Source organism: Coturnix japonica, chromosome Z, assembly GCF_001577835.2.
Source record: "Coturnix japonica isolate 7356 chromosome Z, Coturnix japonica 2.1, whole genome shotgun sequence".
Taxonomy (NCBI): domain Eukaryota; kingdom Metazoa; phylum Chordata; class Aves; order Galliformes; family Phasianidae; genus Coturnix; species Coturnix japonica.
The window spans coordinates 20,345,318-20,361,914 of record NC_029547.1 but is presented as its reverse complement, the minus strand read 5'-3'; the positions used below and the strand labels follow the sequence as shown (position 1 = coordinate 20,361,914).

Sequence of the window (16,597 nt, the reverse complement as noted above, 5' to 3'; positions counted from 1 at the left end):
CAGGCTTTTGTAGGGCTCCAGGTACAGCTTTTCTCCAGGGATCTGTCTGCCTACGGCTCAAGCTCAACATTGGCTTCCTGCATCTGTGTGGCCTCAAATCAGAGAGAAAGAGCAATGTATGAGAAAGCTGTGGTAAGTGGGTTCCTGTTTACTGTCACAGAGCTGCTCAGGCTGTTGCTATCAGTCTCTGCCTGAACTCTGTTGCAAGAATGACAACACGTGGTCTTCTACCTTCCTGATTCTGACTGATCTCAACCTGCTTACTTGAATTGTGACTGATCTTAATCAGTCTCATTACTGTAAGTTGCTTGGTGACCTGAACTGTCGACTGAACCTCAGTACTATCACCAAGCCTACTCTCCTCTTCTTTCTCAGGTGTTGTGGCTCTGCATCCTTGCTGGCGAGGTCATGATCCTGCCTTCCTCGATGTGACTCTTGGCTAAGTAGCCTTCTTCCTGCCAAGCAGGATTATAAACCTTCAGAGGGTGAAAAAGAAATTTCTGACCTAATTCTGTGGGTAGAACTCTTAAAAAGGCATGTATACAGGAAGGAACATTTCCACCTTTAAAAATATATCTGATCTCTTCTACAAAGGCTTTCAGCTACTGAGGGAAAAGAGAGTCAGAGAGAGAGACTGAATCTACTGCTGCTGTATGCCTCAGAATGAAGAAACTGCTGGGGAAAATCCTACAAGGATTTTCCTGTAGGGATGAAACATCCTGACAGCAGTTTTCACTTATGATGGGAGCTCAAGTGTCTGAGCTATGCTATCTGAAATACCAAGCTGCTCCTCAAACAGATCAGATGCATCTTACTGTATCTGGTGATTACCTAATTTACACAGTTGTAGTTGTTTTTACTAACTGATGCTGAGTTATCCACATTGACATGCATGCCATTAATGACTTGATTTAAATACACATTTATATGTTTGGAAAAACTGACCAGTGCTGTTATGATGAAAGAAAATCCAAGTGAATGAGGTAGCACAGTTGCAAGGCTATTTCTGAGAACACAGTTTCCTATAATTTGAGAAAGGAAAGTGAAACACTTTTTTACTTGATCTGATAGTGATAGGACAAGGGGAAGGGATTTTATACTAAAAGGAGAAAGATTTGTGTTAGACATTAGGAAGAAATTCTTAACTCAGAGAGTGACGAGGTGCTGGCACAGGCTGCCCAGAGAAGCTGTGGATGCCCCATCCCTGGAGGTGGTCAAGGTCAGGCTGCATGGAGCTCTGGGCAGCCTCAGCTGGTGGGTGAGATCAGAACTAAATGGTCTTCAAGGTCCTTTCCAACCCAAAGTGGCTTCTTTTTGGAGCTCCTTGTGACAAAAAAGAAAGTTAGAATAGTTACCTGGTAATACCTCATTTATTTTTTAAGGTAAATGCCATCAAAGACCTATCGCATGGTATTAAGGCATCACTTGTACTGACAATAACCTCTTTCTATGTAAGACAGAGCAGAAGGCAGCCAACATTGCTGGCTGCCTTTCAGATACCAGTGGCCTGTACATGTACTAGTCCTGTAACTTGATACAGAAATGGGCACTTCTTATTGGTACTGAAGATTTATCCAGTTTCATTAATACACACAGAGCTCTCAATGTTTTATGAAGAGTTTCTAAACACCCACAAAAAAAAATAAAAAAATAAAAAAATCGATGTCGTGATTTTTCAGACAGAAGACAGAAGCCAGGCAGCACACAAGAAAATACATACAAACATATAGTATATAGGTCTGGTTTCCCAAGAAGGAAGTAGGACATAGGTTGTTTGAGAAAGCAATTGGGACGCACTATTGTATATCCTCTAGTGACACTGAAATATTACTTTTACAGTGGATCAGCTGGAATCCTGGTAAAACAGAAATCAAAATCATTGGAGATGCGAAAGGGAAATTTTATTTAGGAAAATTCAGTTCATTTGAACCAGAATTTAGCAAGGACACTAAAGCAGCTGTGAGAAATTCCTGGGCTATGTGATGACCACTTCGGAACAATTAAGTATTACAGAGTACAATTACCACTATTGTAAGTGTCAGGACCTCATTTTTACACCATGTGCAGAGCACAATGACTCCAGTAAAGAGGTTCTTGCAGTCACTGTCCTTGGACATCTCCTTGATTCCAACAAGGAACAGTGTGACACTTAGAGAAGCAATTGCAGCACTCACTGAAGCAGTATCATTACTTCCTACTGCTGTTAGAATGAACCCTTAAAATACTAACTATGCTCAACACTTTTATGAGATCTCATAGATGAGGTGAAAGTTTGGCTCTGGTTCTCTACTTCTTTTTAGTACATAAACAGTACGCTAAATTTCTTACCTTAGTATGTACCTCCATTAAGTTCCGAAAAGAACTTCATTTAAGTCTTACAGGTCATCCAGTTTCCTCTTATCTACCACGGAAGCCACAAAATGGACATTCTGGAGTGGCAATTTCTTATCTACCAGAAACACCCATTTATAGGAAGTTTTTGTAATAGAAAAGAGGTTAATGCCACAAATAAAAGAACAAATATTTAGAATCAGATCCCTGCTCCACGAATTTGAAGAAGTTGTGTTTAGATCCATTACTTTCATATAGTTTTAGAAGATGCATAACTAAATATTAAATTTACAAATACAAAAACAAGGAAATCCCTAATTTGAATACTAAAAGTGAAAGTTATAGCAGAATTGTTTATTTTCTTCAAAAACTTCAAAATATTTTAAGAATGTGGATAAATACCAACGCCAATTTAAACATAAGGACATGGATTTGATTCTCTGAAAGGCATGTTGTCCCATCTGTAATCTTTGCACTTCACTTCGGCATTTAACTGAGGTGCTTGTATTAGGAACGTTATGCTCAACCCTCAGTGCCCTCTACAGTCCGTGAAAGGAAACGGAATCACGGAAACACGGAATCTCAGAACTGCAGCGGTAGCAAAAGGTCTCTGGAGGTCACCTAGACCAACCCTCCGCAAAAGCAGGTTCCCTGCAGCAGGTTGCAGAGGAAAGTGTCTAGATGAGTTCTGAATATCCCTAGAGAAGGAGACTCCACAACCTCTCCGGGCAGCGCCTCCCAGTGCTCTGTCACCCTCAAAGTGAAGATGTTCCTCCATATGCACATAGGGAACTTCCAGCGTTCCAGCTTGTGCTCCTCTGACCTAGCACTGGGTACCACTGCAAAGAGCCTTGTCCCATCCGTTTGACTCCTGTCCTTTAGGCATCTATAAGCACTGGTATGATTCCCTCCCCAGCTTTCTCTTCTCCAGGCTTAACAGCTCCAGTTCTTTCAGCCTTTTCTTATATGAGAGATATTCATCCCCTCATCATCTTTCTGGCTGTCTGTTGGACTATTTCTAGGAGATCCTCATCTTTCTTGAGCTGTGGATTCCAGAACTGGACAAAGTGCTCCAGAAGTGGCCTCGCCAGGACAGAGCAGAGGGGGAAAATCACCTCCCTCAACCTGATAATCACACTCTTTTTAATGCACCCCAGAATCCCATTGGCCTTCTTGGCCACCAGGGCACACTGATGGCTCATGGCCAACCTGTGGTCCATGAGGACACCCAGGTCCTTCTCTGCAGAGCTCCTTTCCAGCACATCAGCCTCTAACTTGTATTGACATAGGATGTTATTCCTCCCCAGGTAGGACACTGCACTTGCTCTTGTTGAACTTCCTAAGATTTCTCTCCACCCTACTCTCCAGACTGTCTAGGTTTTACTGAATGGCAGCACAGCATCACATCTTCTGCATCAGCCACTCTTTCCAGCTCTGTATAATCAGCAGACTTGCTGAAGATGCATCAGCTCCTTGTTCATCCTTGCAGGTCCCCTGCCACCTTTGTCTGATTCTTACTCTTAGTGATGCACCAGTCTTAAGCTTGGAAGAAGTGGTGCTTGAATAAAAACAGCCTTGGCCCCCCTTATCTTCCAAAGCTCTAACCCATGGTATACCTCCAAGTTTGTCCTTGAAGAGGTCAAAGTCAGCTCTACTAAAGTCCAGGGTTCAATTCTACTTACTGCCTACTTCAATTCTACTCTTTTATTCTACTTTGATTCTACTCTACTGTCTCATGGTCATTGCATTCAAGATTACTCCCAAGCTTCACATTCCCAACCAATTCTTACAAACAAGCTCAAGCAGCACACCTCTCCTCATTGTTTTCTCCACCACTTACATCAGAAAGTTATCTTAAGTGCACTGTGTGAGCCTGGGCATGTTGCTTTTCCATTATCAGGGTGGTTGAAGACTCCCATGAGAAACAATGGATTTGACCAATCTTTAATTTAATACTGCATATATTTCTATTTCTTCTTATGCTTATGTTAGTTTATATCTCTCTGTATAGACACAGATAGATGTGCACGTTTTTTTTTTCTGATACCAAAGTGTGTACACGCTGCTTAGCCCACATATCATGCACTGCCCTACACATTTCTCACCCTCACAAGCACACACTATCACAACAGCTCATAAGGATGACTGGAGAAGAATTAAGAAGAGAGAAAGTCATGGGTTTGACTCCTTTCATCCTGAACACTCTGGCCGTGCTGTGCTGAATGGCAACCAGACTACAAACAGAGGGGGTTGCTCGCACAGTTCACAGAATTGAGATGTACTGCAGATCCACTTAAACATAAAACCCCAGTGTTTTTAAATACCGATTTGTAGCAGAGAAAGAATCCTTAATCCCCAGTGACACAAAGGATCTTTGTTGGCTGAAGTAAAGCTATGTAAAGCAGGCTGCTATGGGCTGGCAGATGTATCATGCATGGTCAAAAAGAAAAACAAAAGTGCCAATAAAGCTTTCACAGCACTGAGATTTTACAGGGTGAAGGAAAAAATGCAGTAGGCTTAATTTTCAAAACGCTTCTAAAATCACCACCGTGTCACGGCATAAATTTCCACCTGGCTCTTCCAGTAAGAGGAACATCCAGCAAGTGGGATACAGCATGTCCAGGAGATTACTAAGTACATGTAAACGTTACTGGAGAATTCGTGCTGCGTGTAAGGGGGGGAAAAAAACAACCATCTTCCAGGAGCCATTGTAACCTCCGAATTTACCATTGATAAAAGCATAGTTAGAAGTCACATTGTGTGAAACACTTAGCAGCCTCCTTATATAGGAGCATTCTGGATCACTGATGCCAACACATCCAGAGAAGCAAATACTTCTACTCAACGCTCGTCTTCACTACACACACTCAGCACACACAGAGCTGTTATGCTGCAGGGAACCTCCTCAGCCGATGACACAGCCGAGCGATGCCGGCATCCCCGCTCCGACGTGCAGCACGGCGCCCAATGCAGCAGTGCCCCATGCGGCGCAGTGCATACGCCGTCACCACGTGCGCCGAGCAGGCGGGGCCGCCGGCAGCGCCGCTCCGTGCAGCCGCTCCGTGCATCCGCATCGCGGGGCGGGCCGTCGTTCCGCTTCCTGCTGCCGGCTTCCTGTTCTCTCCGCAGGGACCTTCGTGCCGCTCGTCCGACGCTTGTCGCGCCCACGGCGCCGCCCTCCCGTTGGTGCAGGTGAGATGTGGGGTAGGGGATGGAGCAGGCCGCGGGGCATGGCCGGGCCTCCGGTAGCACCAGGTTGTGTATTAAGAAGAGTCTCTTCTCAGAACGGTGAGATATTGACACAGGTACAGTAGGAGTCACTTCACTCCTTGGAGGTGATCAGAAGCTGTGTAGATGTGGCAGTGAGGGATGTGCTCAGTAGGCATCGTGGTGATGGTTGGACTAGATGATCTTACTGTTTTTTCCAGCCTTTATGATTCTGTCATTTATATTATGATATACATATATATTATATAGCTGTACCATGCGGGGCTCAACTCCTAGCAAAAACAAACCCACAAGTAATGAAAAACAGCAGTAAAATAGTAGTGTGAGCGTGTGTGTGCACTTCAGTTTTTCTGAATACTCAAACTTCTTTCTTTTTACACAGTGTTTCCCCCATAAAAAAGCGGCAGAAATGTTTGACGTGAAGGCTTGGGCTGTGTACATTGTGGAATGGGCTGCCAAGGACCCCTACGGCTTCCTCACTACAGTGATCCTGGTCCTGACGCCCCTGTTCATCATCAGCGCAGCGTTGTCGTGGAAGCTTGCGAAAATGATTGAGACCAGGGAGCGAGAGCAGAAGAAGAAACGGAAACGCCAGGAGAACATTGTAAAGGCCAAACGTGCAAAGAAGGATTAAGTGGGCAAGAAAGGCCTTCCTTGGGCAGAGAATTCACTTTATTAATGAAGCACTGCTGTACGTTTTCTGTTGTAACCATCCTTTGATACTTGATGCTGTTGTTTCTTGAATTATGAAATCTTAACTTCTCAAGAATATTTTTTTCTGCTGAAATCATCTGTGTTAGAAGTTACCCCGGTGACGGTCACTTTCATCTCTTGCTTTTGTTTCTGTGCAGACTGCTTCTATCTAAATTTGCATGTTATATTTAAAAATGAAATAGTTGGAGAGCATTAGGGGCATATCTTTTTCCTTAGCTGAGCTGTGACTCAAAACGAGTCAAAATATGGGGATAATGTAAATGACTCCTTAATGCTATGACCTTTGGTTTCATAGTGTAGCGCACCCTTCTCCATTGCAGCAGTAGTTCATGTTGTGCTTACATGTATTTGCAGTTCCTGGTTTAACTGGACTACAGGAAGGGGAGGTTCTGGTACACTGCAGCAGAGCTGTGGAGCATCTGGCTTCTGAGCTTGTTTGCTGTTGTGTTTTACTGATACACTTTCAAGGCATGCAGTGCGTGTGGCTGTGCAGTTCATTCACTGCATGCCCATCAGGTCTGCAGCAGCTCAGCTGGTGGGGCTTGTCTGCACCATGAACCAAGTTGACTTCTCTTGTTTCCTCTACAGCGCACCCATCAGCAGTCTTCAAATTCAGCCCAAACTCTAGGAAACTGATTGCTTGTCGTCAGTGTGTTCATTTGTCTGAGGCCACTCGTGTCCTACAGAGTACGCTGTTGGTTTTCCCTAATTCTCACCTGAATGTCCATCTTTAACTTGTTTGTCTGCAAAGCATTTTTGCCTCAAAGAATAGCCATAAGTGGGATCAGATGAGCGGCCCAGGCGGCCTCAAGTTTTGTCTTTTGTGACCTGTAGCCATGGGAGACTACCCAAGTAGGATATGCGCACTGGTGACAGAAGTTCTTCCTACTTGCTAGCCCTCCAGCTGCCTGTGCTTTAGGACTTTCTGAGTTTAGGTGGTATCACTTTGCTCTGACACCCCTTGAAGATCTGCTGCACTCCAGGTCACAAAACGCTGGCGTAGCAGAAAAAGTCCAAGTGAGGTTCTGTTGTAAATATGCCAAAAATTTTTAACCTTAATTCCAATTCATCTTTTTCTAACAAATGATTAATTTTTCACAGCCTGACTTTTATCAGCCTAATTCTAAAGAGTCTGTGGAAGTCATCAGGTTTTCAGACTTGGCGTATTTCTAAATGGCAGCATGGAGCTGTGCTGTCTATCATCTAGTCCATCATATGGTTAAAAGTAAGATCTTAAGATAATGTCCCATTCAGCAGAGACCTATGGAGCTGGCTGATAGCAGCAGGATAAGGGGGAAGGTTTACTGAAATGACTTGAAGTAAATATGAAGTACTTACCTGCAACCAGTATCTGATGACCATCTTTCAGTTCTGTTGGTCAGAATAGCAAGCATTATTGGAATGATGTTTTGACACTTCATGCTACATGAGATTAAATCACCACTCTTGGAAATGTTGTCAAATGTGTATGTATTCCACCTTTGATACCTAGACATTTTAAAATGCATACCTACATGGTTTAAAATAAATTTGATACTTTTTCAAAATATACTTTTTGAAAAAACTGTGTGACTTTTGACTTTAAGTTCTCAAACATTTCTAAGCGTGTAAAAATTAGTTTTTGGGGTGGATATCAGGAATAATCTCTTCTCCCAGAACCACTTAGGTATTTTTTATTGGCCTTACTCAGTGATTACAACTTCTATTAAAATAGTGATGAACAGTTTAATTTGGACTGAATCTGTCCCATGCCACACCTACTGTTGGTAGCAACTCAAACGTTATTCAAATACATCAACTCCTTTATTAAAATCATGAGAACGTCTGAAATTAGTGCAGTGTCACAGTGATTCCTGTTAGTGAAATGAACTTTTCTGCCCAGTTATCAGAAGCTTCAAAGTTCAGCATACTGGTACAGCCATGGGAAAGAATAGGAATTAAGAACTAATTTTAATGCCTGTGTTTGAGAAGATAATGTGTGTGTGCTAACTAACTGAAGTCTACTACATCAAAAACAATGTTAAAGGTGAACCCATCTTCAAGGAAAAAAAGCAATCTAGATTCATTTGAGAAAAATTACCTAGAAAACTCACCTTCAATGATTTAATGAATAACAGGAAAAGCTTGAGAATGAACTTCCTCAGCAACACATCCCGTTTTCCACTGAATTCAAATGTGCTGTAGTAGTGTGGCACAATTAAGCCTCTCTAAACAATTTTGCAAAAATAAATGAAACTTGGATTGAATACTACTTTATTGCACACTCACTATATATAACAGCTGTTTATGTTGCCTATTAAAGCATTTATCCATTGGCAATATCTGTACATCAAAACTGGTTATTTCTTTTCATTACTGCCACTTGCTGGCGGCATCCAGGAACCCGGCTGAAAGGTACTTGCAGTGCTTGTTGGGTCTTGGGATGGCTCGTTCTTCCCATAGTAGGGAGCTGATGCGTGGCCTTTAACCTGAGTTTGAACTGGTTCAGCAACAAGTCCCTCCTTGTATTCCTTGGCCTGAAGGAGCTTATCCTTTTCCAACACATCTTTGACTTTCTGTTTCATTTCTTGTCTGTAATTCTCATTCTTAAGAATCTCCTAAAGACAAAGTAGAAAGATAATTACATAAAACAGAAGGAAATTCAATGCATGACATTGGAAAGAAACATTTTAAATGGTCACTGCTTTTCTTAATTTTATTACCCAAATTTTCAAGTATGTAGGTAAAATAATTTATTGTTTTTCTATATCTATTTCAAGTTCTAAGATCAACCAGGTTCAAGTTCTAAGATCATCCATTGCCACCTACCACCAATTTCAGCCCCAATGCTAATGTGTTGATTTGTTGAAGCAAAACTATACAGCAATGTCCCAGTCTCACTATTGTGTTAGATCAAAAAGGGAAAGTAATTCACCAGTCCTCAACAAATGCTCTGAAAATAAGTTACCCTTAACACTGTCTCCTATGTAGGACCTACTACTAAATAGCCATTTATCGTTGGTGTTTCTTCCTGTAACTCACTAGGCCTATGACTTAAGGCATCTGTTGCAGGCGCAGTTTTGGGAAACACAGATGAACAACTGTCTCAGTATATAAGCCCAAACCAAAGCCAAAAAGGAACTAGGAACTAGGACAGACCTGAAATTACTGAGATGGGACTAGTAACTCAGGAGAAAAACAAATCAACCAATTCTATACTAGCATAAAGAAAACTAAGGCACAAAACTGCCTGAGGTAAACCCTGCCCCAGAGATCCAGAATACAGCTCTGCATGGCCAACACATCTTCAGATGATGCCAACTGGGCATTGCAGGGTGGACACCACGTGCACCAGTACTTAGGCTGGCTGTTAACTCTACCTATCTACCTGGCACATTAGCTAAAATAAACCCAGTGCCTTCATAAACAATGTAAAATTACACCTACTGCCCTTGCACAGGTAAAAGAAATCCAGATTAAAGTGATGTAGTGGAGAAGCTTACCTCCTCACTTTGATCAGCTAAAGCCACTACCCTATCTGATGCATGACACTATTACAGAGCCAAAAAAGCTTCCATGATATGTTCAGAGAAGGCTTGTACAACTTGCTGTTTTCAACATTATAGAACTGTACAAAAGCGTGGTTTGGTACAGGTTAAAGCTGGAAATCCACTAATAAAGCTGACCCCATGAACTGTAATTTGGCTGATTGAACTTGAAGCAAGTTTAATTACTGGCCCACCCACAATAACAGAAAAAAACAGCTTCTTCAGAGATATAAAGAACTCCCAAAGTAAACACAAAGAAAACAGCCACGGAAAATACAGATGTTTGTCTTTTATCTCTTACCACATGCTTCCAAGCTAACAGAACTTGCTTATGCTCTTGTTATGGCAAACAGCTGAGAGTAATATCAGAAAAAAGCAGAAATATGATGTGAATTTTTATACTTTGAATTCAAAGACAATTTAATTGTAACTGATGCCATTTAACAAGGAAGCTTAGAACTGTGATATATCATCCAGATCATCAATAAAGACATTAAACAGAGTGGTTGCCAATACCAGCCCCTTGGGAACACTCATGACTAGTCACCAGCTGAATGTAACTCCATTCACCATCACTCTCTGGGCCTGGCAATCCATTCTGTCATTTACCCAGCAACTAAGTCATAGTTTGCCGGCCGCACGATGGCTTCCAGCTTCTTCTGTTTGTGACCCATGCTGTGTGTCCTCATGTAGATGATATTCAGCTGAGCTATCTGTCTCAGCCCCAGCCCCAGTCCTGGCACCGTTCCTGCAGGCTCATCTCTAGTGAGCCTCACTTTATTCCCTTCTTCCCCTTTTCTCATGAAAACTCTTGCAAGCTGTGTTTTTGCTTAAGGCTCTTACTTAACTCCAGCAGATGAGATGTACTGCTAATTATTCTCTGTTATTTGGAAATTACAATCCCTAGTGAGGAGAAAAATTCAGATAACTGACTCCACCAAGAGGATCTTCAGTGGCTACTGGGCTGTACACAGAAAACCTGCTTTGTAGACTGAATGTTTGAAGTGGACGACTCTTTCACTCTTACTGGATCTCATACTGCTCCTGCTTTACCCCTTCTGAGTGAAAAAGAGCCTTACAGAATGAATAAAATTAGTTTTATCTTGGTAGGAAAACAGTACAAATACAAACGGGGTTTCTCTTTAATTGCTTATTCCCACATCTGGGGTCTCACTCTGTAGTTACCAGCCCTTGCACAGTAGCTCTTATAGGCAAATGCCTCTACTCCCACCCTTTCAGTGCTGCACCCTGAACTCCACAATCCGAGGAACTCCTCCTCCCCTTCCTGTTCCTGCCTGTATTGCTCTAGTTTTTGAGCTGTCAATAGGTTATAGTGCTATTTGCCTCCTATGAGCCATTTTCAATCCCCTGAAGGCAAAGAACAATGCAGACTTGCGAGCAGCTGCCTCTAAGGATGCAGGTGGTCAGACACACAGCACCAATGTGATAATATACAAAGGAATTTTATTTAAAAGGCTACTTTAACAGACTGTTACCAGCTTGGTTTTGTTCTATTCAGATGATTTTCTAAAGACACTACACCCAGGGCCACAGATATAAGGCTTAATGTATTACTAATTTTAAGCAAAGATGTCACAGTTCATTTCAGATGGGTCTGTGTATTGAGTAAATGAAAAATAGAATTTGTTCCAACTTTCTAAGTTATCTTAATGATATACTTTGATTTCATTCAATTTCATTAGGCTCAGCTTGCTACTATTTGGTTCTAGAACTGAGAAATATCTGGACAGATTAATGTCATCCAAACTAAAGAGAAACATCAGAGAACATTCACATTTTCGTGCCTAGTTTGAATATTTTGTTTAATCACAAGTGAACTCTAATTCTAAACTCTTAAAAACATGTATCTGAAGGTAGCAGAAATACTTCTTAGAACAAAAACATTAAAATGACAAGCAGAAAGGAAGAAATCTGTTTCGAAACAGTCAGTATACAAAAGGTTGAATGTGAGACAACTCAAAGTATCAGAAATATTCTTTATTGACAAAATAATCGGAAGTCTGGCAAAGCGCTAGCTGTTATGTCAAATCATTCATTTTGCACTACTGACAAACAGGGTCACAAAACTCTCTTTTCCAGTTCCACAAGATAAATAGGCAGGATGAGATAACAGGCTGTTACATCATATTTCAGGACCAGGAGGCTTGACTTCCCTCATCACTGGGAAGCACTGAATGTTCTGACCCAGGGCATGTCTTGCTAACTCAACAACTGAGCATGAGCACAGCATGACCAGGTTGGGAATAACAAATATTGTGGTCAATGAAAGGCTGTGTCAGTGTATGGCACACACAGAAGAGCAGTTTGAACTAGGAAAGCTTATCTCTCTTTGTTAAAATACTGATTTAAATCAAACACTGAACCAGGTGACAGCTAATTTTTTACGGAAAGTACTTGCTAAATATCTCTGTTCAATCATCAACCAGCATTTGTCAATTTGATCTACGATTTGCTTTATTTAGCTGTTTTGTTTCCTCAAATCTTTGTCCAGTTGCAACATTAAACTATGGGTTATGTTCTGTACATCTGATGTTATTTTTTAGAAGGATATACCCTGTGTAATTCACAAGTGAACTGATCCAAATCTTCTCTGTTGGATACATCACAATTTATTACAACTTTCATTGCCTAGGCTTCTGTCAGGGTTTAAACGAAAATCTACCTGCGTCTGTGACAGGGGGGGCCGTGGGCCCCACAGGGGCCCTAGGCCAAAAGGAAAAGTTAATTAGGAAAAGAAAATAGCAGCAACGATCTAAGGAGGCACACTTAATTACTTAATACTATATCGAAATACAGGATAACACAATATAATATAATATAATTGAAATTAAGCTAAGGAATCAAGCAAAATAGGAGAGAGAATGAGTCCCAAAACCGAGAGGCCTACTGTAAATTCTAGGCGAAACGGCAAAGACTCCCACAGGCTCTCCTGAACGCCAGAACTCAAAAGACGTCAGTCTAGCCTGGGAGAGAGATAATATAGTGTCCAGGTCCCGTGACCCATCTCTGACCGTGTTGTTCTCTGGGAGATATAGTCTTCTTCTTAAGTTGCAGATTCAGTAAAATTATTCATGCTTTATATGATGTTATGATGTGGAATACTGATAGTAAAATTACAAAATTATTAAACCATGACAGCTTCGCAGAACAGCTTTTTTGATGTTTGAATGTATATTATATATGCTACCCAAACAAATTACTGATTGAACAGTACAGAAGTTGCATTCCACAATCACTCACTGTGCGTTAGATCAATATACTATTTACCAATATATCCACAATCATGCTTTACAAAGAGTCCTAGATTTAGTTTTAAATGCAGTTCAGTAGACGCTTGCTCCTGATTTACTTTTATAACGTAATCCAGATTACTGAACAAAATCAAACACTTGTCCAAGACAGCTAAAACTGTACAGAAGCAGCAAAAATCACAAACTAGCCCAGAATAAAGGGCAGCATGCAGCCTTAGTGCCTACAAAGCAAAGCTGTAGCTGAAGTCTCAGTTTGGTCCCTGCTTCCCCCTTGCTTTATATATGGTGTAATCTGTACCAGCCATTTTCCTGGTACACTTTACTTCTCTGTCCATGCCCATTCAGCTGTGCTGACAGTGAACTGCGAGAGAAAGCCAATGCTCCATGCAGTCCCACCCACACAGACAGCAGCAAAGTGTCAGCAGCTCCCTCTCTCCATTACTTTGGATCTGCAGCACAGGGAAAGGGAAAGTAAAGAGACCTTGATCCCTCAGTCTTCCATGAAGGCTGGTGTTCACCTCTGTTTCAGACTTGAGGACAAAGTAGCTGAGAAGAAAAACTCTAAAAAATAACGGCATATTCAGTCTCTTTGTCGAAGTGACTTCTCCAAATGCTCCTTTTTATTTAGACTCTTGTAGCTCAGTTCTGTATTGTCAAGTTTTAATGCCCTTTCAAACTGAGTAATAATCCTCACAATTTATCCTCACAGTAATAAGAATCACAATTCACTATGCAAAATGCTAGTTAGTGCAAGTCAAATGATCAGAATATGTCCCAAATTTTCAGTCCTGCTTGTGACCCAGAACAACAATGGTGGAAAATATTTTGCTCAGAAGAGCCGTTTATCTCTGTGCTTTCTTAACAGCATTTCCCAAAACTGTAAATCACATTCTGCAGCTTCTTTAGTTGCTTCAGGAAACATTCATTTGTGAAACCCTATTCTCTGTACAACTTCTATGTCAAAGTTCTCATTTTGAAACTTCTCGACTGAAGCATACAGAAGAAAATAGGAGAAAAACGAAAATGTGCAATCCAAACAGTGTCAAACAAAAGATTTTTCTAACCTGCGCCCCATTCCGGTTAAAGGAAGTGGATGTCAAAACAGATAATTATAGAAATGCTAGACTTACATTTGAGAAAAATTTCTTTTTATAATGTTTCACCTTCCACCCAACCACACAATTCAGAAGACGCTGAGTTTTGTTACTTTGTAATAAATATATAATGCATGAAAAAAGCAGTCATTCACTGTGGTATTCCCTATTTCAAACTATTTTCACGCTCCTTACACCACTTAAAGGAACACACAACCCCATTTTGCTTCCCATGAAATATTCAATATACAAACATGCACATATACACATATGCATACAGAGAAAGAAACAGTGAGGACTTAAACTATGAATTTAAACTATCTTTGCTACTCTGTATGGACAGCAGAAAAAAATAAAGAGGCCTCTAGCATACAGAGGGGTTACTTCAAATCAGTATTCATAGAATAGTTTTTCAGTAGGTACTCATGTGCCAGCTGTGGACTATCACACTGGCAGGTTCAGAGAAGAACTGATTTCCACTCCATGTCAGTTTCCCTAGCACTGTCACAAGAAGTTTCTCTGGTTTTAAAGCTCACATACTCTGGTACTTCAAAATTGTCTGTAGCTTCGCCACTGTCCTCATTCTATCAGAAAGTCAGAAGCACAGCTGAGTTATTCAGGTACCCCCAAGACATTATCAGAATTAGTGCATAGCCACAAGGTTTGTTACAGGGNAAAAAAAGGGAATTGTAATGTTGTTCTGTGGTGTTACAGTAAGATGCTGACAGTAAAATGTCATTAAGGCACAAAACAGAAACAGTCTAGTCCCAAGAGAAATATGTAAAAGAACAAGATTTGTTATACACACATTCAAAAAGAAACATGGTTAAAAATATTCCCTGGTTCCACAGCTGCCAAATAGCAGTTTAACATATCAGCATTACTGTCAAAATGGGAATACAATACACAGCAGCTGCCCACAAATTTTGTGTACCTTAAAGCACTAAAGCCAACCAGTTCTACATAAAAGACCAAACAGTATTTTGTATGTGCTTCACCAGTATCTTTACAATTACATTGTGATATAATAGTTCCAAATCAAGGAGGAAAGAATATGCATGTCACCCCACACACTTACAGAAAAAAAAAAAAAAAAAAAAAAAAAAAAAAAAAAAAAAGGGTTACATTTCCAAATGCATTAAATGTATTAAATTAACTGAAAAACATTTGTGTTTCAGTTTAATAGACCCTGCCAATCTGATGTCCACTGAAATAAGACATATTAAGCTTGTAAGTTATGAATAAAAAAAGTTTAAAAATATATTAGATACTGGATATTTTTAAGGTTTGCTGTATCCTTAAAAATGTGCCTCTTAGTTCCATAACTCCAGGCTTTGAAGCTGAAGATTCCATGTGCTTGAATTGATTCAATTCACTACAAGATATCTAAGCTAATTTTAATGATAGTACTCTCACTACCTATATTAGGAAGGACTTGGTCATTGATCATATAAAGATGTGTGACAAAGAGCGCCTCTCTATCAAGACAGGCACCAAAAATGAAGCTTATACTAAGTATCTTACGCATTCAGCATCTCAGGATCTGCACCAACATAAGCTACCATTTATTTAATTACCATTTTAATATCTCACATTTTAAATAAATGGCCAATAATGAGTGCAAGAGATGTAGAATTCTTATGAATGTCATGAAAACTGCTCTATCAACAAAGTCTTGAGAAGTTCTTGACAGCAGAACTTTGCTTGGAATTCATGAAGGTACATAAAAAGCCAGATCACTCAGACAGGTAATAGACTGTTCAATATCTTTTATATGTGGAGAGTTCCAGTTTGGTGAATGGAACAGCAACAGAAGACCAAAAGAAAGTGTCCTCTGGAGTAGGATTTCCCCCTTACAGTTCAGGATCATTTTTTTTTTTCCTTTGCAACTGAAACTTGAAAAATACAAAACACAAAGATGCCATGTTTTAAGTCAAAAGTGAAATCTGTAGTCAGAAGAAAAAACGGTGTCAAGAGTTTACCACACTAACCAGTGTAAAAAAGGACAGCTCACAATCACCCTCATTTTAGTGACTGATGCATGTATGATTCTGAACCACATCTCCTTGGCCTACAAAATTCACTGGTTCCCAGGAGGTGGTCACCAGTGTTGATGATGCTGTGACACAGCAAGACGTGTTCAGCTGATTTGTGAAGCTTCGCTGTAATTCCCAAATTTTATCATAGACCTCATCAGGAGATCTAATAGCCCAAGCATTCTGACAATCTCTATCACCCACAGGTGAGAGCTGAATAAAAAAAAAAAAAAAAAGAAAAAAAAAAAAAAAAAAAAAACCCCACCACAAAATACTACATGGGGATAGTGGGCAAAAATACTAAGATCAAAGAAGTGGAACAGAAATTTAGTAAAGCTTAACATAAAGCTCAAGATACAATATAAGTTAAAAAATTTAAAAAAAAAAAAAAAGAA

The 16,597-nt window shown here is 40.4% G+C and overlaps 2 protein-coding genes across 2 annotated transcripts in view; one reads left to right on the top strand and one right to left on the bottom strand.

The window, feature by feature from the left end:
• Nucleotides 1–5,345: 5,345 nt before the first annotated feature.
• Nucleotides 5,346–7,824, top strand: SMIM15 (small integral membrane protein 15). The gene is made up of 2 exons (XM_015848769.2): nucleotides 5,346–5,523; nucleotides 5,942–7,824. The coding sequence occupies exon 2, from the start codon at nucleotides 5,969–5,971 to the stop codon at nucleotides 6,191–6,193; it is 225 nt and encodes a 74-aa protein (XP_015704255.1). The 5' UTR covers nucleotides 5,346–5,523; nucleotides 5,942–5,968; the 3' UTR covers nucleotides 6,194–7,824.
• Nucleotides 7,825–7,930: 106 nt separating this feature from the next.
• NDUFAF2 (NADH:ubiquinone oxidoreductase complex assembly factor 2) overlaps nucleotides 7,931–16,597 on the bottom strand; it is a 30,274-nt gene continuing 21,607 nt past the window's right edge. The window contains exon 4 of the mRNA XM_015848768.2: nucleotides 7,931–8,870. Coding sequence (XP_015704254.1) covers nucleotides 8,613–8,870 — 258 coding nt within the window. The 3' untranslated portion in view covers nucleotides 7,931–8,612. The remainder of the gene's footprint in view (nucleotides 8,871–16,597) is intronic.